This window comes from Podarcis cretensis (assembly GCF_951804945.1).
Source record: "Podarcis cretensis genome assembly, chromosome: 13".
Taxonomy (NCBI): domain Eukaryota; kingdom Metazoa; phylum Chordata; class Lepidosauria; order Squamata; family Lacertidae; genus Podarcis; species Podarcis cretensis.
This window is the reverse complement of record NC_137182.1, coordinates 801,803-828,727: the sequence shown is the minus strand read 5'-3', so window position 1 is coordinate 828,727 and position 26,925 is coordinate 801,803. Positions and strand designations below refer to the sequence as shown.

Here is a 26,925-nt window from a genome sequence, read left to right as displayed (position 1 = left end):
AGTGGGGAGGAGGCCACTGCCTGGAGCCCCTTCTGCCTCAAGCTGCTCTCAGAGTCTCCCTGAGCGAGCTACCCCGCCACTTGCAGACACCAAGGTGGGCTTGTCCAGTGCTGCGGCAGCCAGCAGCATTTCTGGAGGGTTCCTTCTAGTGGCACAAAGGTGGAAAGGAGTGCTTTGAGGAAGCCTGCCTTTCTCCTGCCTCTCCTGGAACAGCCAGCAATCGCTCAGTCTCAAGCTCTCAGTCTCTAGAACATCCCGCCCCACGGAAGCCCCTTCCTGAGCCAGAGAGCCATGCAAAAGACTTTCCGGAGGCTGTGAGTCAGGCAAGCAGCGTCTCAAAGGCAGCCTGCTTCACATCGTTCTCCCCATCTTGGAACTGACGGGGCTCTAGAAATTAAGGCAAGTGCTGGTCGTGGTGATGCCAGAGATTAAAACAGACCTCTGACAGGGTGGGGGCTTCTGTGGCCATCACTGGGACCTACCTTTGAAGAACTGGCTTTCTAGGGAGATGGGAAGAGCCCATCTCATGAATGGGTCAAAGGCCACCTTCGGAACTTCGTTCTCTGTGCTGCTGCCTCAGAAGCTCACCAGGCCAGAGGGGGAAGAAAGAGAAGAGGAGCTGCTTTTCTAGGATTCTCAACTTGAAAACTGCCAAACTGGCCTGTGGAAAGGAGTTCCCTGAGACTGTGTGGGAATGAGAAAGAAGACCAAATGCCATTCTGCTGCCAAAGCAAGCTCTAGATTTCTGTTCTTCATGTGCTTGATATATCAGATGCATTTTTACTGGGTGAATTTGGTTCAAAGAGGCATCCACTACTGAGGAAGAAAAATACTTGATTTTTAAAAAACTTAGAAATTTACCAGCCTTATTCCATCCTCCCCCCCCCCAATCCCCCATGCTCCTTTTCCCCATTTTTCTTTTTGTAACTAGATTTTCAAGAGTGCTTAGTAGTTTCTGGCTCCCGGGCAGCTCTGGTTTCATTTTAGGGGGAAGTAAATTTCTCGGTCTCTCTCCCCCCCACCCCCCGCAAGCCCACCCGCCTTTTTGGGTGCCTTGGAGCGATGGATTACCTTGGAGACAAGCTGACGGTGGCGCAGAACCACATGACCCACTGGGTGGGCTCCGTGCGAAGGTCCTTGCAAGAGGCGCTGAATTTAGTCACAACTGCAGTTGCCCATGAACGAACAAGTGGGGTGGGGGCAAGCAGAGCCCCTTTCAAGCGCACCTCCTCCTTCAGGCACTTTGCATCCCGGAGCAGAGAGTCCTTCCGCAGGTTTTCCATGCGCAGTCAGCAAAGGCTTTCCTCTCTGAGGAAGAGGCAAGCCAGCTCGGAGCAGCCTGACCTTGTAAGCACCCTTTTAAGCTGCTGGTGAATGATATGAACTGAGCCAGGATGGTTGTTGTTGCATTCTAGGCTGGTAACCCTGCTACAGTTTGTGTGCTTGCAAATGTATTTCTGTTTAGTTTTAAGAAGGAAAAAAAGCCTCCTGCTGTTGGTCATTTTAGCATTGTTGGGTGTTTCTTTCAGATCTTTTAGCCTTCATTGTCCCAAAGGTACTTGGGCAACAGGGCGATTGGTCTGTGGCTCATTTCTTCTTGAAATAACTCAAAGTCCTCGGATGCAGGCATGGGGCTAAAAAAGAAAGCACTCCTAGGGACAGTTGCTTGGAGCTTGGTCCTGAATAAATGTCTTCTCCTCTGTTCTGGAATGTTGCTTCCCTAATTCTAAACTTTGAAGGGGAGGCAAGGAAGGAACAGCTGGAAACACTGCAAATGCTCAAGGGTGCTTCCTCTTATGAGGACTTTGAACTGGAGCTTGGGAAATGGTATTTGGGGTGAAGCCTGACTCACCCTTCCTTCCATTAAGTCCCTGACTGACCCTGGGTCCAAGATCAACATGCTCCCTCGGCCACCCTTTCTGAGGGCCCTGTGGCAAAACACAAAAGAGCTGTGTTTGGCCTTTTTGTTCTCTCAGTTGATAACGTAACACCTGGGTACCTGTCTGTGGTCGTGGGCTAGGTCCCTGCTGGGGAGCCATGTAAAAGGTTTCTTGTTCACTCATGCTCAGCTTCCCTTAAAAGTCTAACCAGGTCAATGGGGGGGGGGTGAGTGTGAACAGGACCATGTGGACTTGCAGTTGCATAGTGCACACACACAAGGGCTTCCTGAAGAAATCATTGTTTGCAGCCTTGTTCAGTTCCAGCATAATGCCAGGAAAGGCTGCTGTGATTCTAAACTTAGCCAATTCAGCCTTGAGAGGGAATTTACCTCCAACGTTGAGAATATGCTGCAAGGACATTTCTTATTACTTTGAGGAAAGTGTAGCTAGGAGGAAGTGTAAGTTTGCAAGTGCTCTGAATTTGCTGAAGCAAGAGTGGGCTGGGAGTATAATTTTAAAAATGGGTTCTTTGGTTTGTGTGGAATGCCAAGCTCTCTCTTGCCCATTGGCATCTTCAGGTTCTCCAGTGTCCCAGAAAGGCTTCTCAGAAAGGCTCCCAAATTTCAGACTGGGCAGGATAGCTCTTGCCTTTTCAACTCTCTGGCCGGTTCCTAGGGGGAATATTCTTCCAGCTGGCTGACTTCCCCCTGCTCCAGCCAGGCTTAGACAGGCCCAGCAGTTTCACCCTTCATGTTTCATTGCCTTGAACCCACCTTCTCTAGAAGGCCCTGTGGGATGTCCAGAAGGTTTATTCCATCCAGAAGTGAGGTGCCAGGGTCACAGCTACCACACTTGTGATCTCTAATGACACTGCTTCAGATTTTCCATGTTGGTATCTACAACACAGCAGAAGGGTGGCTTCTGCAGCCTCATGCTAGAGTGTTTTGAGAGCAAAGAGTTAAACCTCCTCCATGGCCTGAGCTGTTCTTTGTTTACTCTTTGGCTGGGCCTGCCAGAGAAACTAAAAAGACATTATTGTGTAAGAGGTGGGCAAAGGCAGGTTGTTTGAATAACAAAGCTGGTTGCGGGAGGGGAATGTACCTTAAGTGGTGTTGATCAGAATTGTAGAGATTAAAAGTGGCACCTGGATTGAATGACTTGTTTATGGCTGATCCAGGTTGCAGAGCAATTTGATGCCAGAAATCTACTCCCATCTGGGCGGTTGTTGGCATGGCACCAACAGTTATCAGAAGTAAATTTGATTAATTTCAGCAAATATCTGGTCATGCTGAAAAACTTTGTCCAGAAGGTGAGGTCAAGCACATGGTCTCCACATTGAACCTGCCATGGTTGAGGCTTTTAATTTTCTCTGTGCCATATAATTCTTAACCTAAAGTTCCCAAGGGTTATGCCTCTTTTCTGTAAGGATACTGTCCTGTGTCAGCCCTGTTCAGAATGGACAGGAACTGCTTAAACATGTGTAGTTTTGCAAGTGCACTAGTTATTGTTCCAGGGTTCTTTAGAGGGGGTCGTGAAAAATTGCACTGGTGCACAGCTGTTAGAAGTTTGTAGTACAGAAATGAATGTGGTAAGGTACTTAGGAAGTTGCCCTATACCAATCAAGACTCTTGGCACAGCTAGCCAAGACCACAAGGCAGATCCACACCATGCTTTCAAGTCACATCTAACATACATTTAAAGTGCATGACTACACCTCAAAGAATCCTGGGAGCTGTAGTTTGTTGTGAGTACTGGGCATTGCAGCTCTGTAAAGGGAAACTACAGCTCCCAGAATTCTTTGGTGGGTGACATGTACTTTAAAATGTGTGTTGGGTGTGGTTTAAATACATGGTGGGGATCTGTCCTCAGACTGGGGCTCCCATGAAGGGGAGCAGCCTTGGTTTGTGATCTCCATGTAGCCTTGAACGTGTACAAAAATGATGGCTTCTGCCAACGTGGGAGAGTCATGGCAGAACTAGTCTATACTGACTGGGGTTGGCTCTCCAGAATTTCAGGCAAAGTCTTTCTCAGCCCTCCTGGGAAGATGTCGGAGATTGAATTCCAAAAGGACAAACCAGACGCTTGGTAGCTTTAGGGCACAGACTCCTGCTTCTGATGGCTGGCTGTCATATTGGTTGGCCACTCTCAACCCTGAAAAGCGGAGGCTGTAGCAGTAGAGTTTTGGGGCAGTGACTGCTTCACTTGTCAGCTGGATTTATGTCATTGTTTTCTTTTTGTCCCCCAGATCCTTTCTCCTCCTGTCTCCAGGAACTCCTGGTTCCTGACATGGTGTGACTTCCTGACTTGTTTTGGACCTGACCAGAGGCCACATTTTGACAAACGGGGAGAAAGTTTCTTTTGTAACCCCCACCCCCATGGTTGCACTGAAGGGTTTTAAAGAAACAGTCTGTTTAGTCAAGAATCTGTCTCTTTGCTTCAGATGATCCTGCCTATATTTCAAGCTTGGATCTCTGATCATAATTGGACTCTGGAGCTTCCTGACCTTAAGCAGGGCTCGTGGTCCTCACTTTGTCTTGGTGCTCATTGTGGCAAGCCCCTACAGATGGCTCCTCCGGAAGGAAGTTCACGTTGAGAGTCTAATTGGGTAAACAAACTATGGGAGCCTCACTTAAGGCACCACCACCAGCAGCGTTCTCCGAATCTGGCTTTAAGCTTCATCAAGGGGCAAGATGGATGTTGGCATTTTATCCCTTTACTCCTGGCCAAAGACATAAATGACCTACATTTGGGGATTACTTTTGGTCTGGACTTCCATGATTTTGCAGACTTGAGTACAGGGAAGGGCTGTCAATGTCAGGCCCAGGCACTCCACTTCCTGTGTATTATTCCATGGCATACAGCTTGTCTTTCTTTTGAGTCCCTGATTGGCAGCTAGGTCACTTAGTGGGCCAGGCTAGTGCAGAGCTCTTTTTACAATTATGTAAAATGAAAGCCCATAAAGCTGGTGGGAGGGTGCAGAGCACTGGCTGGTTTTTCTCTTCTGCTTTTTTGGCAAATTCGCCAAAAGTAAATGAAGTTTTGGAGCTATTTTAAAGGGAAATTGCCAAAAACGACACTGCTGACATGGGTTGTCATATGTTTGGCAACCCTATCATACACAGTGACAACACAAATCAACTGAATTTAATAAACAAGGGGACTAGAACCGGCACCCAAGCAGTTCATAGTTTTCCACTTGATAACCTCTTTAATAGGCTGTGGAATTTGCTTGCAGAAGAGGCTTGGCCTCTAAGAAAAAGGCTTCTTCTGTTTACTGTATTCTTCCCATCTCCAGTTTTCAGATGGTGCCTTCTTGAAACCACATCTCACCAAGTTAAAACCAAGTTGGTGTGTTAATAGGCAATATTCCTAGATAACTTACCCTAACATAGCGCAGTCAGAGACCTTGTTTGCTCTTGAAAATGGGTGGAGTGGTGCTCAGGCTTGAACTGGAAATCTATCCTTGTGCCCTGTACATGTGCACCTGCTTGTCTGCCAACATCTCCATACCCCATTGTGTCCACATCATGTTACTGATTTCTGCAGTGCAGGGGGTTGGACTAGATAGCCCTTGGGGTCCCTTCCAGCCCTACAATTCTATGATTCTATCTTCCCCTTGAAAATGGTTGCAGGAGTTGAACTGGGGCTTGGTGTTTAGAATGTAGAATTGTTTCTGAATGTGTGTATCAAGTTTCAATCTGACACATCAGAGTTAAGTGGAATAATTGTGCTAAACCAACCTGACAAATGGGACCCAAAATGATTTGAGTTAAACCACAGGGTTCCCTTTTATCTTTAGTAATCTTGAGTGTAGCACAAGATTGCAGCGTGGAGTGCTGCTGCTCAAGGTTCCAGCCAGCCAGGTCTTTCCCCAAAATACTCCATTCCACATACAGTGCTCCTCTCCCGCTCCCCCCACTACCAGGGGCCCCTCAGCGTGCTCCGCCCTCATTCGGCTGCTGGTGCAGGTGGCATCACTTTGGGGGCAGAAGAATCAGCCCGTGAAGGAGGAGCCTCTGGAATGTTTTTACTGCACTTCTGTTGCATTTGGGATGCATGTTTATATGTTGCAAGTCACTTTATTGAAAGGTAGTCCTAATTATTCTAAAAGAAGAAGGAAGCCTCCTGAGAATGCATCCAGAAGCAAATGGTATTTAAAACTAATTACTCCTTGGTTACATGCAAAGGGAAACATCAGACGGCTGTAAGATTCCATAGACATGCTGGCCATACATCTTTTTTTTTTTAACCCAAAATTCTGAATAGAATAATAATTGTTGCCTTTGCACATTGTGGGTAACTCAGAGCAACATTTTGAGAGGCAGTGTGGTGCTGTGGATTAAGGGTAACAAGTTTGAAGAGCTTCCCTTTGGGGCAAGGGCTGTAGCTCATTGGCAGAAACCTGTTTTGCCTGCAGATCCCCAGTTCAATCCCAGACATCTCCAGGTAGGACTGGGAAAAATCCCAGCCTGCAACCCAGGACAGCTGCTGCCAGTCTATGTAGATAGCACTGAGCTAGATGCACACAAGGGTCCGAGTCCATATAAGGCAGCTGCTGCTGTTTCTATGAAATCTTTCAGGTGTTCCACGTATAGCTCTGGTGGCAGTGACCCAGCAGTGCTTTATTCAGCTAAGCAGAATCAACAAATCTTTCAGATGCCAGCCAGGTCTGTGGCACTTGGCAGGTCACATCTCAGCTACCAGGCAGGGAGGATTGGGGATCATTTGGGCACTTTATCAGAAGTGATGGTAAATGTTAGTAGGTCAGCTGAAATGGTAGACATGCCTAACCTTTTGTGCTTTCATGAAACAGCTGCTGCTGTTTCAAGCACCCTCTCTCTTCCAGATGCTATGGCACTTGCAGCTGGTATGCGAGTAGGTTTCCCCTCTTTGCTCTCTTTACCAAAGAGGTGAGGAGGCAGCCAAGTTTCCTTGCTGATGGTGCCACTCCTTTGGAAACTCACCTCCTAGAGAAGCCCACCTGGTCCCCACTCCCTCACAAGGGTTAGGAAGCTGGTGGACATCCTTCTTATGTTCTCTGTCCTGGTTGTAATGTTTTGTTATTGTTCTCCAGCTGCTGTTTTCTTGATATGTGGTGCTGGTTTGGTTGATATTGTCTATATTTCAGCTCCATAAGCATTCTTGAGTACCTAATGATAATGAAAGGCAGGGATGTAGTTCCCTATTGCCCAATTGATTTCAAGGATAAACCAAAGGAAGGGGTGGAAAATGTTTACCAGTTAAGGTGCTCTGTACGTCAAATAATAGCAATTTGCTGGTTGCCTGCCACATGAATGCTAGTTTTACCCTTCTCAGCTCAGCATTCCTCACTAGAACAATTTCTGGGTTTTTTGTTTATAAGTTGACAAAATTTAAAAGCAGATAAGAGTTTTGTTTTCATCATTGTCAGATTTTCTGCTGATCTCTTGAGAGCTGCTCAGATTCTTTCTAAAGTATGTGCTACAATATTCTTGCAGGAAATGTAAAAATCAAATATTTTCTCTCATTGGAGAAAAGTTAGCTTTGTAGAAAAAAATTTAACATGAACCACTACAGCGTTAAAGGAGCTTTCCATGAGCCTCTATGTTAGGCTTCCTCAACCTCAGCCCTCCAGATGTTTTGAGACTACAATTCCCATCATCCCTGACCACTGGTCCTGCTAGCTAGGGATCATGGGAGTTGTAAGCCAGCAACATCTGGAGGGCCGAGGTTGAGGAAGCCTGCTATAAGTCTTTTAAATGCAACCAAGACTAATGCTGGATTTTACATCAGGAACTAGTCTCCCTTTGGAAGGGAGAGCCTCTACATTTGGCAACCAACTCCTTGTTAGCACTCACAAGAGCCATTTCCAAATCATCTTTGACTGCATCCTGGGTTGGCAATGTCACTTTCTAACTTGCACAACGTGGAGCCATTTTTATGGGTTGGTGATTTTGCTAGTATATCCTCACTTTTCAGATGGGAGAACTGAGGTTCAGAGCAGTTAAGTGGAGGGCTGATCAGTACGTAAGGTGTGAATGTGAGACTCCTGCCTGCCCCAAGAAGCATCTTGTGCCTTTGGAAGGATGCAGAGGGAGTGTCACGGATTTTTTGAGGGGCTGGTAGGAAAGGTGCAGTGAAGCTGTGCTTACAGCTGGGAAATTAGCGCCAGGCAGGAAAATGGATTTGCCATTCATGGTGACCTTGGGCAATTTGTTTTAGTCATGCTTTATCCTATATTCTCCTATTAAACGACATTACCAGCCTTCATAACAATACATCATCCCCACCCCCTTTTTGGTTAAGGAACATTCTTGGAGATGTTAACTAATGTTTTACGCCATAGTGTAAACCCAGTCTGTGCCAAACAATGAGTGGCTAGTGTTTGACTGCCAAGGAATTTGGAAGAGAGAACTGTTTTTGTGTTCTCCAGAAAGCCCTTAGGGGCTGCTCTTTGGGCTGGCCCGAGGGAGTATGCGCAGCAACTGGCTGATATGTGCTTATGCTGGAACCCCTTTGTGGGAGACTTCCCCATTCCACTGGATCTCATGCCTAGCTGACACACACATAGCAGGTGAGCTGGTAAAGACTTGCGGACCATACGGCATCAGACTGCAGGAAGAGATTTTCTCTTGGGAAAACCAGCATATCAGGAAGAAACCTAGTGTGGTACTTAAGTAAATTTTACTCAGAGTAGAAACGTTGAAATGAATGGATGAGACTAAGTTTTACAGTTAGTGAAGCTTACTTGAATACCACTCCTAGACTAGAGGTCATCTTCCTGCTGCCTGTTCAGCCTGGTTGCAAATCAGCTGCTGCCATCTTTATCTCAAATTCCAGCTGTTTCTTGCCAGGGCAGGCTAGACAAGAGAGGTCTGAAAAGGCCTGAGCGTCTCCAGGAAGTAGTGTGCAAGATCTTGGTATTCAAGTAAGCCATCTGTGGTCAGGGATAATCTGGGTCTTCCTCCAGCTGCAAGCTTTCAGACCCATATGTTAAGCCATCTGGTTACTTGCTTCTAAACATCAGCCCAGGGAATGCTTGTGTCAGGTTAGATAATAAAATTTCCAGTTCTAATTCCAGCTTCTCCATGCATTCAGAGAGCACACTCGCTTTTAATTTTACCAAATTGAACTTCCCTGTCCTCCCAGTTCCTGCTTCATCATTTCATAAAGCTTCCTCTGATCTTAAAGCAAACACCATCTCTTTGCAGGCCTGCCACCCGCTTGGTGAGGTGACCTTTACAAGCCTGAGGTTGGCAGTCTTGTACTGCAGAATCAGCTATGCAGACACCTTTGTTTCCATGTGAACCTTTGGAGCAGCACTTTGATGCCATCGGGTGCCTCTGAACCTGTGAAAAGAGTGCACCAACCTGGTATTCATTGCAGATGAGGATTCTGCATCATTCTGCTTCTGCCAGCCACCTGGTGATGGCTTCCTGAATACCTTGAAATGTCAACCTTCCCCATTTGCCATGAGGCCTGTCCCATCAGGTGCACTCCACTCCACCTCCTTGACTTCATACCATATGAATTTTAACCCTTCCTTTTCACCTGGCCCTTCCCCTTCTTGCTCAGATGGACTGCACTTTGAGTGTCCCACCAGCAGCATTTTGAACAAAAAAGGAGCCCTCTGGATCTGGCCAGCAGCCCATCCAGTCCACCATGCCGCTTTGACAGTAGCCAACTAGATGCCTCAGTGGAAACCCCATAAGCAGGGCATAAGCACAAGCATTCTCTCCCTCCTGTGGTTTCCTGCAAAAGCATAAGGAATACCACCACTGCTGCATACAACAAGCAAAATGTTTGTTGATACTAAATGTTCATGGCTCCACAAAAGTGATGTCACTTGCAGGATGCTGTGGGAGAGAAATATGTAACTTAGATCATTCAGGCAGCCTGTCAGGGCTCCAAGGCACACCTTTTAGACTGCTTCCTTCTTGGCCCTTCCCCCCCACCCTGCCCTTGAAATGTTGGCTACCCCAAGCCACTCATGTGCTGGGGTTCAGAGGGTTGGGCTGGTGGCTGCACTGGCTCTTTCTCCTCTCTGCATCTACAGAGGAGTCATCAGCTACAGAAAAATGCTGTGTCTTCATGCTGTGGGAAATCTTCCAGATAACTGCCATGGCTGGTGAGGTCAGCTGGGATAGGATCCTGCTCAGTTCTAGGAACTGTTTATCTGTTGCTGCAGCAGCAAACGTTAGGGGAGAGGAAGGTTTCTCTCACTCAGGAAATTGCTCTGCCCAACGCCATCTCCACATTAGACAGGGGTTCTTCACCGGGTCTAGAAGAAGGCATTGGGCCATGTTCAGATCCTTGTGGGCAAAGTTAACCTATCCAGTAGTGAGTATTTGGAAATGGTGCTTGGATTTTGTGTGTGTGTGTCTTGGTGTGCTTTCTGGGGAGCAATATGTGGATTTTGCCTTTACATTTCTGTGTGGTCAGTAAACTTTTTAAAAGAAATATGTGCCTGTTCTGTATCACTCAGTTTCCCACGGGCATCTGGTTGGCCACTGTGAGAACAGGAGGCGGGGCATGAGTACTCTGTTAGCCCTCTGCTCAGTTGGAGTGGAGACAGGAAACCTTGAGTAAAGTGACATTAAAATTGTCACCTGATTAAAATGTTGTGGTCAGTTTAATCACTTAAATATGTACATGTGTAAAAGCAATAGTTCTGTTTTATAGAATGCCCTTGGAGCAGCCTTCCCCCACCTAATGCCCTTCAGATGTTCTGGCCTGCAACCTGCATTAGCACCAGCCAGCATGGTTGTCTGGGAGTTGTAGTCCAAAACATTTGGAGGGCAGGAACCAAGATGGAGTAGGCTGACAACTTGGAGGCATTTTTTACAATGCAAAAGGAAACGGGCCACGTCTGCCTGCTGTGCCATCCTCTCTTTTTAAAAATTCATTGCATTAAAAATAGATTTAAAGAACACATTGAGTAATTGAGGGCACATTTTTAGTCAATGAAAGGGTTTTTAATCCATCTAGCTAAACATTGCAGCCATGGAACTGCAGGCACTCCTAAAGCTGTGCTGTTTTCCAGGCACAAGCTGCACGGGTTGACTGTGAAAGGAGGCTTGCAAGTAGCTAGTCACCAGGTTACCAGGGTTGCCTCTGGCAGTTCAAGCACTTTGCAAAAGTTGGTGGTTGTCTTACTTTAGGGTTGCAGGTGGCCCATAGCTTTTTAGGAAGGCTGGAGAAAGTTATCAGGGCAGGGGCATACTTTTGTAGTTGCCCTGAAGCAAAAAACGTATCCCAGAGACTGCCTCTCTATGCCCCATCTTGGTATATCTGATCTCCCTCTGAGAGAAATTCCAATCCATCCACTGACTTAGAAACTAGGACGTGTGTGGACAAACATTTGTGAGAGTGGCTGGACTTCCTTTTTCTGAAAATTCACCCCAACCTGAGCCTAGCTAAGAGGTGCATGAGGGTTGGTGTATTTTAGCTGATTGTTTGGTTGTGTGTCATGTTTTCAGTGGGATAGTGTGGAGAACAGAACTGTATTTAACTAAGCAGGCACCAAGGATTGCTTGCTGCACCTTGAATGCATCACGTGGATTCTGGTGAGTAGTTACATTGCAAAGCAATGACATAGAAGACTGCTAAAGGTCTAGGGGAGCTATTGCTCAGCAACTTGGCTATGGGTGGGGCACCTTGAACTCTTCATATGAATGCTTCTGTATGGTGAGGAAATTTCCGTGTTCTTAGGTTGCCTTTGTGATGACTTTTGCTTGCAGTGGTTAAGAACTGCTGGTTTAAAGAGCAGCCTGAACATCAGACTCTTTCAGATAAGGGCAAATTGTGTTTTTACTACTGGGGGGGGGGGGCAGAGTGGCTGTGGCAACCCAGTCAGATGGGTGACATATAAATAATAAATTGTTATTGTTATATAAACCTTTTCACCAGCCACAGTCCCAACTGCAGCATAGATATTCTGAAAAAGGTGTATGGGTGGGTGGGGGGTGTTTGTTTCTCACATACGCCACAGACTTGGGCTTTTTATTTTATTTTTTATTTTATTTTACAAAGTTTGTGATCAACCTGTGGAAGGAATTTGCAATCAAATGCTACCAGCTGAAATGCAAAGGATAAGAGACAGAGAGAGCAAGAGAGAGCGCGCCATTTTGCTACCAGAAGGTGCCAGCCTGTGTCTGTACCAGTCCTCTCACTTTATGTGGACAACATGGACCCACCAAGAAACAGCCTGTAGCAGAAGTGTGCAACTCAGCCTTGCATCTATGTGCCCCCCAACCACAAACTGGGGTGCAACTCTTTCAAATGTTTTGCCTGGAGGATTTTTTTGGGTGTCTCTTGACACTTCCCATCATTGGTAGAATATTTCCATAGCACATTTTGATGTCTAAAGATAATCTTTCATGACACAGTCATGGCTTACACATTCAAGCTGTCCCTTTAGCAGCCTTTTTACTCACAGGAGGAGTGTTAAAAATGTAGATTTTTCATTGTTCTCCATGTACACATTTACTGGGTTTTTTTAATTCCCATTGCTGATGGTGAGTGTGGTAAGTAACCAGGCTCCTGTCCAGCGGACTAGTTAGCGAGTTTCACCCAGAAGCTCCTGTAGGTTCACATGGCCTGCTCTGGCCACCTGACTGCAGGGCCTTCTTTTGGTGGTGTGGCTCCCAACCTCACACCCTGCATGTTCCAGCAGGTATTTAATGTGTCGCATAAATAACATGTGGTGGCTGTTTGCCTCAAGATATTCATTGAGCTGGAGGTTCTAAACTCTTTCCCCAAGACTGAGTCTAGAAACAAAAATGTACCACGGAGTCTCCATTACCTTAGTAGAGCAGCTGTACTAACAAACTGGAAATTTTCATATGGTTTGGGTCAAGTAGTTTAGAGCAACATGTAATTATTCCACAGTCTCTCACAATCCAAATCAGTTCTCTCTATTTCTTATTTTTCCAACCTTAAATTTAGTTCTCCACATTCTTGCAACAATTTGAAATTTTCTTTTAGAAAAAGCTCATGACAGTTCATCAGCATTTCGGTGTGAATTTATCTGAATACATTCTGTATGCAATTGTGCCCAATACACACATTCATGCATACAAGTTTCCCCGGCCTAACACAATGCATTTCACTAATCTGTGCAGCTTTTATCTGCACTTTTGGACACATTACTTGACTAGGGAACTATACTGGATTTTTTTTTTTAAGAAATGCACATTTCAAGGGATGGTTGTGATTTGAGTCACATTTGATTTGGAATATGGGAGTTTGGCCAGTTTGTCTTCAAATGCAGACTAAATAGAATTTCTCCCCCTCCCTAAATCCAGGGCTTTTCTCACAATAAGCCTTTTCTCCCTGCCTGTGTTGTCTAGCCAGAAGCTCTTCTGAATTTTCCCTGTGGGTCAATGCAAAGTCACCCCGCTTTGGAGAGAGGAGAGCCCCAATCCATGAGGATGTTCTCTGGCACAAGAACCCATAGATTATGGTCTGGTGAAGCTTGCTGTGACTCAAACAAGGGGTTTGATTGTGCTTCTGAGTGGAAGGTCCCTTTCCAGTGAGCACAATAATTTTTAAAGCAAATATTTAAAGGTCTTCTGTGGCTTCTGTTGGACAACAGCCCAGAGGACACCATGGCAAAGTTGTCCACTGGACAAGTTCTTACTCGAGTTCTGCCTTGTCTCACCAGTAGCCACTTGGTCTGGTCGCAACTAAGACTATAACCTGGGTTCTGAGATCTGAGTAGATCCCCAGGGCTTAAACAGAGAGCCTCCTTGTTTGTGGCTGGGACTTGCCCTCCTGAGCTACCCCTGGCTGTACTTTCTCTCAGTTTCCTCAGGCACAGAAAGGAGTGTGTGTCTATGTTGTAAAGGTCCCTGCCATTAGCAGTGCACAAGTTGGAATCCTTTGGAATGGCCACTCTTGGTGTGTGTTGTTAGCAAATCACTCCTTTGTTGCTAACATTGTGGCTGGTGTGTCACATGTCTGTGTTTACTTCCCTGAGCTGGGAAGGTCTGAGGACTTCCGTGTGTGGCCAGCCAGCAGCTGAGCTTGAGGACCCTGGCAGTGCTTGAAGAACCTCCTCCTGTGTTTACTTCCCTTCTAGAGGGATGCTGATGGCAGGACTGAGAGAAAATCAAATAACTTTTTTGGGTTTCAGAGGGCCTTGGCAAAGGAAGCACATAGTTCTTTTTTAATGAAAAGCGATTGTCATGATAGGCTGGGTAGAAGGGACCGGAATCATTTGGTGGCTGGAATGGAACTGCATAAAACAAAGGGCTTTTATTGGGCTGACCTAGCTTTATTCTGCTCTTTCGCTTTGCTGTCTCCATTAATTAACATGTACCATATTATTTTTCAATAGCTTTGCCCGTTGGTAGTGACCTAATCGTGGCACAGTTGCCAAGCGAGAGAGAGAGAGAGAGAGAGAGAGAGAGAGAGAGAGAGAGCAGGCCTGTGATGGGCATTCCGTAAACAAAAGGGGTTGGGCAAGATAAGAAGGACCTTGAACAGGTTAGCCCAGGGGTCAGCAAACTCTTTCAGCCATGGGCCGGTCCACTGTCCCTCAGACCTTTGGAGGGCCAGACTATATTTTTTTTGGGGGGGGAATGAACAAATTCCTATGCCCCACAAATAACACAGAGATGCATTTTAAATAAAAGCACACATTCTACTCATGTAGAAACACGCAGATTGCCGGACCACCTGCGGGCCGGATTGAGAAGGAGATTAGGTCGGATCTGGCCCCTGGGCCTTAGTTTGCCTACCCATGGGTTAGCCAAACAGAAAAGAAAAATGTATAAAGTGAGAGAAAGGAACACTCAGTACCAGATTTTGGGGTGTTCACTGGTTTCTAAAACCAGCTTTGTCTAGGCAAGATGAGTCTATGCTCTGTTTCCTAAGAGGAAAATTTGGCACATTTTGTGAGAGAACCCTGCTATTTTTCTGTGAGTCCTTCTAACTCTTTTCCCGCATGGTACAAGAAGGCTGACCCAGGAGCCCCACCCCCATTACTCTTCCTGGGAATCCCCTCTGTCACACAGCCGGCTTTCTAGTCAAGGATGCTCATAGCCCTCACACAGCAACAATACCTAGAGCAGTTTAAGTGACACCAGGTTTCAGCCTCCTTGAAAGTTGTCCTTTTAAAGGTGATTTCCCCATATTTTTGGCCCTTTGCTGTATTGGGGTGGGGCTGTTTATAAGAACAAGCAAGCAGCCATGGAACAAGGGTACACCTCTCAGTTTCTACAGATGATTCCCTATAGAAGGTGGGGGTGGGATGCTTGGAAAGCCCCTTGGGGAGGCCACACCCTGCTAAGTGCCAGGAGGAAACAGACATCATGACCCTTTATTCGCCATCACTCCCTAGACCTGCTAGCTGTTCCTTGCCCTAGAAGGGGCTAATGCATGCTCTCCCCCCCCCTTGTGTGTTGCAGGATCAGCTGAAGCAGTGCTTTGGCAGGCCAGCTGCAGAAGCCAAGGACACCGACACGCTTGTGCAAGAGACGGACAGTCAGTATGGCACCTGGAGCGACCAGCGGCACAGTGTGGACAGGTGAGGCTCCTGGGGTGGCAACCCTGAGCAGCCAAGGTCCACGGATCCCTTTGTAAGGGAGAAGGGCCTGCTTCCACCTGGAGTCAGGATCCACTTGGGATCTACCTTTCTCATTCCCAGTCTCTTACAATGGATGGGAGCTGGGCATTGGCTCCTTCTGATCCTTGCACTTTTGAAATAGGCTTGAACCTTGGAAACTGAGCCCTTGATCTGTTTTGTGTCCTGGGCAGAGGTGCTGCCTCTAAGCTTCAGTTCCCCTTTTGCAAAAGGGGCAGAGCGAAGGCTGTATATCACAGGGGGCTTGGTAAGTTAGAGCTATACAGAATTGCAGAACTGAGAGGCTTTTGAGCTTCTGGACTTGATTTCAGTAAGGCTTTTGACAAAGTCCCCAATGATATTCTTGTGAAAATGCTGGTAAAATGTAACTGTTAGGTGGATTTGTAGCTCGTTGACTGACCAAACCCAAGCAGTATTGGTTAATGGTTCCTTGTCATCCTGGAAAAAAGTGACAAGTGGGGTACCACTGGGTTCTATCTTGGGCCCATTGTTGTTCAGTGTCTTTATAAACGACTTGGATGAAAGAATTGAGGGGATCCTCATCAAATTTGCAGATGGCACCAAACTGGGAGGGGGAGCTAATGCCACAGAAGACAGATTCAAAATTCAAAATTACCTCAACAGATTGGAGAACTGGGCACAAGCTAACAAAATGAATTTTAATAGGGACTAATATCTATATCTATATCTATAGTCCCTATTAAAAACAAAATAAAAAAATTCCTTCCAGTAGCACCTTAAAGACCAACTAAGTTAGTTCTTGGTATGAGCTTTCGTGTGCATGCACACTTCTTCGTGTGCATGCACACGAAAGCTCATACCAAGAACTAACTTAGTTGGTCTTTAAGGTGCTACTGGAAGGAATTTTTTTATTTTGTTTTGATTATGGCAGACCAACACGACTACCTATCTGTATATAGTCCCTATTAAATATATATAGTCCCTATTAAATATATAAATGAATTTTAATAGGGACTATATATATATATATGAACAAATTTTAACATAATCCCTACTGGTAAGATGGTCACAAAATAGATTTCCAATTACACCCCCATCCCACGATTTTCCCCAACTTCCCTTTCTGGTTTATAACGTATTCACTTCTCCTGCATGTTATCGTATTCCCTAATATAGTAAAGTTAAGATTATACTTAATTATTATGTTCTATTTGTTGATTGTGTTTACTCAAACCCTGCAAGTGAGTCCATTTACTTATGTTGCTTCTGTATGTACATCATAAAAGGTTCTCAGTCTTTTTAAAAGTCAATATTGTACTTATCTTTAGGTCTTTCAGTCAACTTCACCATTTCAGCATATTCCATCAGTTTTTCTTTCCATTGTTATTTCGTTGGCATTTCATCTCCTTTCCACTTTTGAGCTAGTAAAATTTAAGCCACTGTTGTAGTATACATAAATAATTTTTTCTTGTCTTTTGGCAAATCTTGACCTAAAATGCCTAATAAGAAAGCTTCTGGTCTTTTAACAAAGGTTATCTTAAACATTCTTTTCATTTCATTATAAATCATGTACCAATACTTTTTAATTATTTTACAATTCCACCACATGTGATAAAATGTTCCTTCTTTTTCTTTACATTTCCAACACTTATTGGAGCTTGTTCTATACATTTTGGCCATTTTCGCTGGTGTAATAAACCATCAGTACATCATTTTCATATAATTCTCTTTTAACAATACACAATCAGTAAATTTTAAATTAACTTTCCATAACTTTCCCCAGTCTTCCATTTGTATATTATGACCTATATTTTGTGCCCATTTAATCATTACCGATTTAACCTCTTCGTCTTTCGTCTCCCATTCTAACAATAAATTATACATTTTCTTTAAAAGTTTATTATTATCCTCTGTAATTTCCCTTTGGAATCTAGATATGGTATAACCGAATCCTTTCTTGTTATCTTCTTTAAAAACCTCATTTAGTTGGCAGTGTTGTAGCCAATCATGAACAAAGTCTCTAATCTCCTCATAATCCAGTTTCCATATTTATCCTTTTGATTGATATTCCCTCTGTTGGGGCAACCCACCAGGGCATTTTTTGTTCTAATAAATCTTTATATTTCCCCCATACTTTTATTAATGATTTCCTAATTATATGGTTATGGAAGCCTTTATGTACCTTCCCTTTACTGTACCATAAATACACATTGCCAGCCAAATCATGTCCTTCCAGGTCTAATAAATCAGTATTTTCTAATTTGACCCAATCCCGGATCCAAGTAACACAGCTCGCTTCATAATACAATTTAAAATCTGGAAGGGAGAATCCGCCTCTATCTTTAATATCTGTTAATATTTTATGTTTTATTTTCGGTTTCTTCCCTTTCCAAATAGAAATACATTTTTGCCATTTGTCATAAAATCGGGGGGATTTCCTTGTAAATGGCCACCTCATTACTGTCAACCTGGAGACTGTTTTCATAATTTTTTGGAGAATAGCTCCTCTGACCCCAAGCAGTCTCCAGGTTGCTTTCTAGCTCTAGACGTCTTCGAACGAAACCCGGTAGCAACTTGATTCTTCCAGATACTCCTGACTTTCCCCCAACCAATCAGCAATTTTCTTGGCTATATATGTCAACAAATCTTGTTTCTCCCTCCTTCTCTGGCAAACCTCTTATTCTGAGAACATTGGATTTTTGTCTCATCTCAAGGAGGGCAAGCTGTAGCTCAAATTGGTCCTGCCTGCCCGATAGACCTCTCATGTCGCTCTTAATTACCTCTTGTTCTTCCTGCAGTTCTTGGGTGACTTTTTCCGTTTTTTGAGTTTTGGTCTCCAAATTTTTAACGGTTATTTCCATGGCATCTGTCACCTTTTTTGTATGCTTTTCCATCTCCCCCCTAATATCCTCCTTGACACTATCAAATTGTGTTTGCATTTGTGCCAGCATTTCCTTTTTAAAGTCTCCCAAAATGGAAACCATCTCAGATGCTATACTGCCCTCAGGAACTGAATCTCATCGACCTAAGAGGCCTTTACTTCTTTCTAGTTGGAGATGCCATCCCTTGCTTGCTTACAATTTTATGTCTGTTTAAGAACAGACATTAAAAACACTGGCAAAACAATGGCTTCTCAGCGTCACTCTTATCCAGGGGTCAGCAAGGTTTATCTCGCTTGGGCTGGTTCACTCCACTGGATCCCTCCGTGGGCCAGATCGTGCGCATGCATAAGCATGCGCAGCTGTGATTTCCGGTGTCCGCTGCGCAGGTGAGATTTTCGGCGTCTGAGTATGCGCAGACGCGATTTTCGGCACCACAGAAGCGAGTCCCTGCGTTGCGCTGCGCGCGGGGGCTCGCCGAGCAGGCAGCTCGGTTCAGGGGCGGCTCGTGGGCTGGTTAAATGACCCCCGTGGGCCGCTTGTGGCCCATGGGCCTTAGCTTGCCTACCCCTGCTCTTATTAGTTGTTCAAGGCCACCTCTCAGATTTTTGTTTCGGTTCTCAACCTAATAACAAGAGCAAACAGGATGGAAACGAAAAAACTCATACTGTTCGCAGAGACATAGTATGTTCACCAATACAAAGAGTACACATTTAGCAAATATGGACAATGTAACTTTAGGTTTGTAGGAATTTAAAGATTAAACAATTTAAAGGCACAGTTAATAAAAAAAATAAAAAAAATGTAATGCTGCTCACGGCTGCTCAGTTCTTTTGATTTATTATTTATGATTATTATTATTTTTTACTGAATTTATATACCGCCCTATACCCGGGTCTTTCAGTACTTCCAAATAGTTCCTGTCACACGTGGGTAATTGTAAATTGTAAATCCAAAATGTTTATACATCCAAAATAATTGTAAATCCAAATTAATATGATATTTTCCTTACACACTGGTCTTCACCATTCTCCATATTATTTCTCACAACGTATGCCCTCCAGCTAATTCCAGGCACTCTCCCGTCCCGAGGGTCCCTCCCAGAGATGGGTGAGTGTTCACCTGCTTAGCTTTGGGTCTGATTGTGGAGATCCAGGTGTTATTAATCCAAAATCCAGAAAGCCGGTGCTCTTTTGTCAAGCTCCAATTTAAAGGATATTATTCCAAATCAGGACTAATAGAGCACCTTCCAAGTTTAGTGTCAAAACCAATCCTGTTAAATTCCAAAAAAGAAAAAAAATAGTTCTCTTTTTTAAAAAAAATAATATTTTTTATTAAGTTTTCCATTTTAACAATCCAATCAAATCACATTAAGTATTCCACATTATACATATACACATCAAATAATCCAAATATTCTGCTGAGTTATTAATTTTTTATTGGGACTTCCCATGCTTCAAGTTCAGGGGGGCGGAGCTCTGATCATCTCATATCTCTACTGCTTTTGATAGTCATTTCTAATAGTTCCTTTAAATCTTCCTGTTGTTTTCCTTCTTTCATGGCCTCTGAGTTGTTTCCACAAGCGAGTTGAAGTAAAATGATGTGTTTCTCTGTGAATTTTATGTGTATGATACCCCTCTGTCCTTTGCAGTATCTCCTCACATGCTGGTATTTCTGCCGAATCAATCCAAAAGTCTTTTCGCTGCTGGCAGCCGCCATCTTCTCTCAGTTCCTATGTAATCAGTTATAAGTGTGTGCTCATTAATTTTCCCAGACCGGTTGCATCAAACATTAGCCTTTCTAGGGGAGATTTACCAAATCGGACTTGAAGTACAAATACAGTAGCATATTAAAGGCTCACCTCCCCCTATGACTATTTATAATTCTGCAGCTCAGTCTTATTCCATCATGGTGGTTTTCCAAATTAAAAATGTGTCATGAATCCTCCAACACAATCTAGGAAACCATCCAAAAAAATTTAACATCCTCCAGCGGCTAATGAGATCCTGCTTCTGTCTAATATCAACAGTTGGAGAATCTTTTATCTTCTTCCATGCAATTCAAAGATCAAAAGCTTTAATTATATAATATTGTTATTTCCACACAGTTTATAGTTTTAGAGACATATTTATGTCAACAAATAGGAAACTTTTCAGTCTCGCTTGCTATAAATGATGTAAACGGTTCTTCTGGGTTGTTGTTTTTTTTGCCAAGTATCATAATAAATCAGAATCAGAATACAATAGTAAAAAAAGGCTTACCCCCCCCCTTTCCTTTTTTTTAAAAAATGATATTTTATTAATTTTTTAACAAAAAAAGAGTTACAAGACAATAAACAAAAAACACAAAAGTACAAAAATACAAAAATTTAAGTTTAACATAAAAAGAAAAAAGAAAAATCCCTCTTTTTAATTTCTCACCGTTCATTAACTTGTTTTCCTGACTTCCTCGCACCTCCCTTTTTTGTATTCCATTTAAAAATTGGTGCAGCAAATTCATACCCTCTTGATTTATCCTTAATTATTTTCCTCACATATTATAGCTTCAAATTTTTGTCTAATATCAATCCATTCTTACATATTCTTATTTTACCTGATTTTACCACTTCATTTCATTTCAACGTCATCAACATTCAAAAATTTTACAATGTTTCTGTAAATAAATTTTAAATTTCTTCCAATCTTCTTCCACCATCTCTTCTCCCTGGTCTCGGATTCTGCCAGTCATTTCCGCCATTTCCATATAGTCCATTACTTGCATCTGCCATTCTTCCAAGGTGGGTAGGTCTTGTGTCTTCCAATGCTTTGCGATAAGTATTCTTGCTGCTGCTGTAGCATACATAAAAAACGTTCTATCCTTCTTTGGCACCAATTGGCCAACCATGCCCAGGAGAAAGGCCTCTGGTTTCTTCAGGAAAGTATATTTAAATACCTTTTTCATTTCATTATAGATCATCTCCCAGAAAGCCTTAATCCTTGGGCACGTCCACCAAAGGTGAAAGATTGTACCTTCAATTTCTTTACATTTCCAACATTTATTATCAGGCAAATGATAAATTTTTGCAAGCTTGACTGGGGTCATGTACCACCTGTACATCATTTTCATAATATTCTCTCTTAGGGCATTACATGCCGTAAATTTAATCCCGGTGGTCCACAACTGCTCCCAGTCAGCAAACATAATGTTATGTCCAATATCTTGTGCCCATTTTATCATAGCAGATTTTACCGTTTCATCTTCAGTATTCCATTTCAACAGCAAGTTATACATTCTTGATAGTGTCTTAGCTTTGGGTTCTAACAATTCTGTTTCTAATTTTGATTTTTCCACCTGGAAGCCAATTTTTTTATCTAAATTATAAGCCTCCCTTATTTGAAAATAATGAAGCCAGTCTCGCACCTTATCTTTAAGTTTCTCATAACTCTGCAATTTCAATTTATCACCCTCCTGTTCCAAGATTTCCCAATATTTTGGCCAGTTGGCCTCCATATTAAGTTTTTTCAAAGCCTTCGCTTCCATAGGTGATAGCCACCTTGGGGTTTTATTTTCAAGTAAGTCTTTGTATTTTATCCAGACATTAAACAGTGCTTTTCTGACAATATGGTTTTTGAAAGCCCTATGCACTTTAACCTTGCCGTACCACAAATATGCATGCCACCCAAAAGCATTATAATAACCTTCTAAATCCAAAATGTGTTCTCAAGAAGCAGCCATTCTTTCAGCCAGCAAAAAGCTGCTGATTCATAATATAATTTATGGTCTGGCAGGGCAAATCCACCTCTATCCTTTGCATCAGTAAGTATCTTAAATTTTATTCTGGGCTTCTTGCCCTGCCAGACAAATCTAGAAATATCTCTTTGCCACCTCTTGAAACAATCCATCTTGTCTATGATTTGCAATGATTGAAATAAAAACAACATTCTTGGCAATACATTCATCTTAATAACAGCAATTCGACCAAGCAAGGAAAGCTTCAGGCTTGACCATATTTCAAGATCTTTTTTCACTTCTGACCAACATTTCTCATAGTTATCTTTAAACAAATTCACATTCTTAGCGGTCATGTTCACCCCCAGGTATTTTACTTTCTTTACTAATGTTAAACCTGTCTCCTTCTGAAACCTCTCTCTCTCAATCGAAAATCTATAAATGATGTAAACGGTTCTTCTGGGTTGTTGTTTTTTGCCAAGTATCATAATAAATCAGAATCAGAATACAATAGTAAAAAAGGCTTACCCCCCCTTTCCGTTCCGTTCAACGTACCAACTTATATGTTATCCTTTTTCCGTATCTCAGTGGCTGGCTTAATTGGCAGAATAATTTCCCCCTCCTCACTCGAAGCATGTCCAAAACTTAAATCCAGTTTTTCATCTTAAGAAATGGAACTTGGTGCGCTTGCAGAGACAGCGTCTGGGAGATCCAGACTCCCTCGGGGGCTTTCCATCCAGTGCCCTCACCCCCTCCTTCTTTATGAAATTGGGGCTTGTTTTTTGGGCATCCGCGGATGACACTGCATCTTCCCATACCCCAGGAAGATTTTGGGAGGCTGATTACTCCCATGTCAGCCTCTAATTACCCCGTGGGAGCCGGAGTGATGGTATTTTCAGCCATCTTCTGTGGCGCCTCAAGCGGAAGTCCAGAAAATATAGTTCTCACCATAGAAGCGTCAAATATTGTCCTTTAAGCACTTACAAATCCTTCCCTTGCAGTTGGCAGATTGCCAGAAAACAGAAGTTGACTTCCTCTTTAGTTTCTGTTTTGCCAAATTTAATTTTATTTGGATAAAATAACTTTTAAACTGCTTATTGTTCTTCAGCTTCAATTGTTGTTATGCAAATCTCCTGCTTGCTGCGGCAGCCTGTGACTTCAGCAGGCAGAGCTGCGATGAAGCCTGGAGTGCGCTCCACTGCACTCCCCCCCCCCCCCTCAGCAAGGTTCTTGGGTGGGCGGTGGGAGCTTGGTGCTTCTGACGGACCACTCAACACTTCACTAACTTCAGTGAACCTTTGTGTGGGGGGGTGCCTAGCCCTGGCACGCTCCCCTCTTGCCTCTGCAAGCCTCGGAATGATCACTATTTACAGAGCGATCAGTTCCACGCTGCCATTCCGCTCGGCAGGAAACTGGAAGTGAGATGCGCAAATAAAAGATGGAAGGCACCTGGCTTACTAGCAGTACATGTGAAAAGGATCTCGGGGTCTTGGTGGACCACAAGCTTAACATGAGTCAACAGGGTGGTGCAGCTGCAAAAAAAGCTAATGCTATTCTAGCCTGCATCAACAGAAATGTAGTGTCCTGATCAAGGGAAGTAATAGTACCACTCTATTCTGCTCTGGTCAGACCACCCCTGGAATACTGTATCCAGTTCTGGGTGCCACAATTTAATAAAAATGTTGAAAAGCTGAATGAAAAGTTGAAAAGTTGAAAACCAAGATGATCAAGGGTCTGGAAACTAAGCCAACTGAGGAGCGCTTGAAGGAGTTGGGTATGTTTAGCCTGAAAAAGAGGGAACTGAGATATGATTGTCCTCTTCAAATATATGAAGGGCTGTCCGATGGAAGATGCAGCAAGCTTGTATTCTCCTACTCTGGAGGGTAAGACTTGAACCAATGGCTTCAAGTTACAAGAAAGGAATTCCGACTAAACATCCGGACGAACTTCTTACAGTAAGAGCTGTTCGATGGTGGAACAATCTCCCTCAGGAAGTGGTAGACTCTCCTTCCTTGGAGGTTTTTAAGCAGAGGTTGGATGGCCATCTGTCATGGATATTTAGCTGAGCTTCCTGCATTGCAGGGGGTTGGACTAGATGACCCTGGGGTCCCTTTTAACTCCAGTTCTATTAGTCTATACTCTGCACCTCCCATAGCACCATGGGTGTTTCTTCCCACTGCTGTGAACATGGTACCTTAAGCCCTTATCCTGTCATGCTCAACACTTTTAAAGTGCACTGTTTTTGTCCTTGAGCTCCCCTGACGTCCAGCTTTCCACTTTTTTCATCTTTTATGAAATTAATCTCTTGTATCACACTCTGATGGTCAAGTGTCTCCCTCCCCTTCACCTCTTATTCATGCCAAGGCTTTCTAGATCCACCCCAGGGCTAACTTTTTCCCCTTTGCCCCATCTGAGGGCTAATAATAATAATAATAATAATTTAGCTTCCCCAGCCAATCTGGATAGCTTCCAACAAAGATTAAAAATACATTAAAACGTCACACAGTAAAAACTTCCCTGAACAGGGCTGCCTTCAGATGTCTTCTAAATGTCAGGCAGTTGTTTTTCTCTTTGACATCTGGTGGGAGGGCATCCCACAGGGCGGGTGCCACTACCGAGAAGGCCCTCAGCCTGGTTCCCTGTAACTTGGCTTCTCACAGCAAGGGAACCGGATCTGGCGCTGGATCTCAGTATCCAGCCAGAACGATGGGGGTATACTGGACCGAGGCCGTTTAGGGCTTTCAAGGTCAGCACCAACACTTTGAATTGTGCTCAGAAACGTACTGGGAGCCAGTGTAGGTCTTTCAAGACCGGTGTTATGTGGTCTCGGTAGCCGCTCCCAGTCACCAGTCTAGCTGCCGCATTCTGGATTAGTTGTAGTTTCTGGGTCACCTTCAAAAGTAGCCCCACATAGAGCACATTGCAGTAGTCCAAGCGGGAGATAACTAGAGCATGCACCACTCTGGCGAGACAGTCTGCGGGCAGGGAGGGGCTCAGCCTGTGTACCAGATGGAGCTGGTAGACAGCTGCCCTGGATACAGAATTGACCTGTGCCTCCATGGACAGCTGTGTGTCCAAAATGACTCCCAGGCTGTGCAACTGTTTCTTCAGGGGCAGGACCAGCGAGTCCTCCACACCTGCCCACCTCCTGTTCCCCCTAAAACAGTACTTCTGTCTTGTCAGGATTCACCCTCAATCTGTTAGCCGCTATCCATCCTCCATCCACCTCCAGGCACTCACACAGGACCTTCACCGCCTTCACTGGTTCTGATTTGAAAGAGAGGTAGAGCTGGGTATCATCTGCATATTGATGGACACCCAGCCCAAACCCCCTGATGATCTCCCAGCAGCTGCATATAGATGTTGAAAAGCATGGGGGAGAGGATGGAACCCCGAGGCAGCCCACAAGTGAGAGCCCAGGGGTCTGAACACTCATCCCCCACCACCACTTTCTGGACATGACCCAGGAGGAAGGAGCGGAACCACTGTATAACATCAGTTATCCATCTTTCCAGGCAGAGATCCATCCTTTAATGCAGGGGTCAGCAAACCTTTCCAGCAGCAAACTTTTTCCCTCAGACCTTGTGGGGGGCTGGACTATACTTTTTGGGGTGAAATGAATGAATTCCTATGCCCCATAAATAACCCAGAGATGCATTTTAAATAAAATGACACATTCTACTCATGTAAAAACATGCTGATTCCCGGACCATCCGTGGGCCAGATTTAGAAGGCAATTGGGCCGTATCTGGTCCCTGGGCCTTAGTTTGCTTACCCATGCTTTAATGCTCTGAGTCTTAGTGGTGTTGGGGGATTTTGTCCTGAGCTTTCCTTGTGAAAATCATCTCTTTAAAGCTGAATCAGTGCAAATCTTATTTCAGGTATTCTGTGAATTGAGGTTTGCTCTGATTGAGCTTTAAAGAGATGGTTTTCACAAGGAAAGCTCAGGACAGCTTTAAATAGCAAGTTTTCATGGGGGAAACTGTGGAGCAAAAAGGGGGGTGCTCAGACATGGAGCCTAAATCCCTGTAAAGACTGAAAGAAAGGCAAGTGTGGCCAACGGTCTCCATTCTTCCACATCAGGGCATATTTGCTTAAAGCAAACTAAGCAAATTCAGTTAAGGCAAACTAAGGCCCAGGGGACGGATTGAGCCGAATTGCCTTCTAAATCCAGCCCGCAGATGGTCCAGAAATCAGCATGTTTTTACATGAGGAGAATGTGAGCTTTTATGTAAAATGCACCTCTGGGCTGTTTGTGGGGCATAGGAATTTTTTCATTCCCCCCCCCAATATAGTCCTTGCCCCCCCCCCCAAGATCTGAGGGACAGTGGACCGGCCCCCTGCTGAAAAAGTTTGCTGATCCCTGAGTTAAAGATATCTTTCATTGCAAATGGTGAGGTCATTAGGAGCTCATTAGGAGGTGGTCTTAATTGACCTGGAGAGCTGATGAGAAGAGGCTGCCTTTGGCTGCCTGGTGCTGCCATTTCTGGGCAGAAGAAGCTGCCTAAGGATTCTGTTCTTGAGTGTTCTCTTTTCAAGGCCTGTCTGCCTCTCAATCAGTCGGCACCAGAGCTTGAAAAATATGCCTGTTCAGTGTCTTTTTAAGGCAGCAGCCTCTTAAAATGGTGCTGTGAGATGATTAGTTGTTTCAGGCTTCTGTTCACTGTTGGTGAGTTCAGACGTGAGCGGCCTTCCCTGGGGTGGGAGGGTGGAGTTTGTGTCTCAGCCAGGTGGCCACCTGCTAAGAACAGCCAGGCCCCAGGAGGTTGTCAAACTATTCCACGCTTCTGCTGCTGTCGTTAGAAACCATTTGGGAATGCTGATTTGGCCAGGAAGGGTCCCTTTAGGGGATGTCCCTGAGTTACCATCCAGAACAATTGCTGAACTGGGACTGGGGAGCCTGCCTAACTCCACGTGGTCCTCTGCAAGT

At 44.3% G+C, this 26,925-nt stretch overlaps 1 protein-coding gene across 8 annotated transcripts in view; it reads left to right on the top strand.

Moving 5' to 3' along the window:
* KIAA1671 overlaps window positions 1-26,925 on the top strand; it is a 125,690-nt gene that overhangs the window by 70,835 nt on the left and 27,930 nt on the right. For 7 of the 8 annotated variants that reach the window (XR_013832404.1, XR_013832405.1, XM_079949197.1 and 4 more), the window contains one exon: window positions 15,272-15,390. Coding sequence is in view for 6 of the 8 variants with exons in the window: in XM_079949197.1 (XP_079805323.1) it covers window positions 15,272-15,390 (119 nt within the window). In the remaining 2 variants the exon portion in view is untranslated. Of the gene's footprint in view, window positions 1-914; window positions 1,348-15,271; window positions 15,391-26,925 lie in introns of those variants that run through there. The other variant, XM_079949198.1, reaches the window with a different exon arrangement.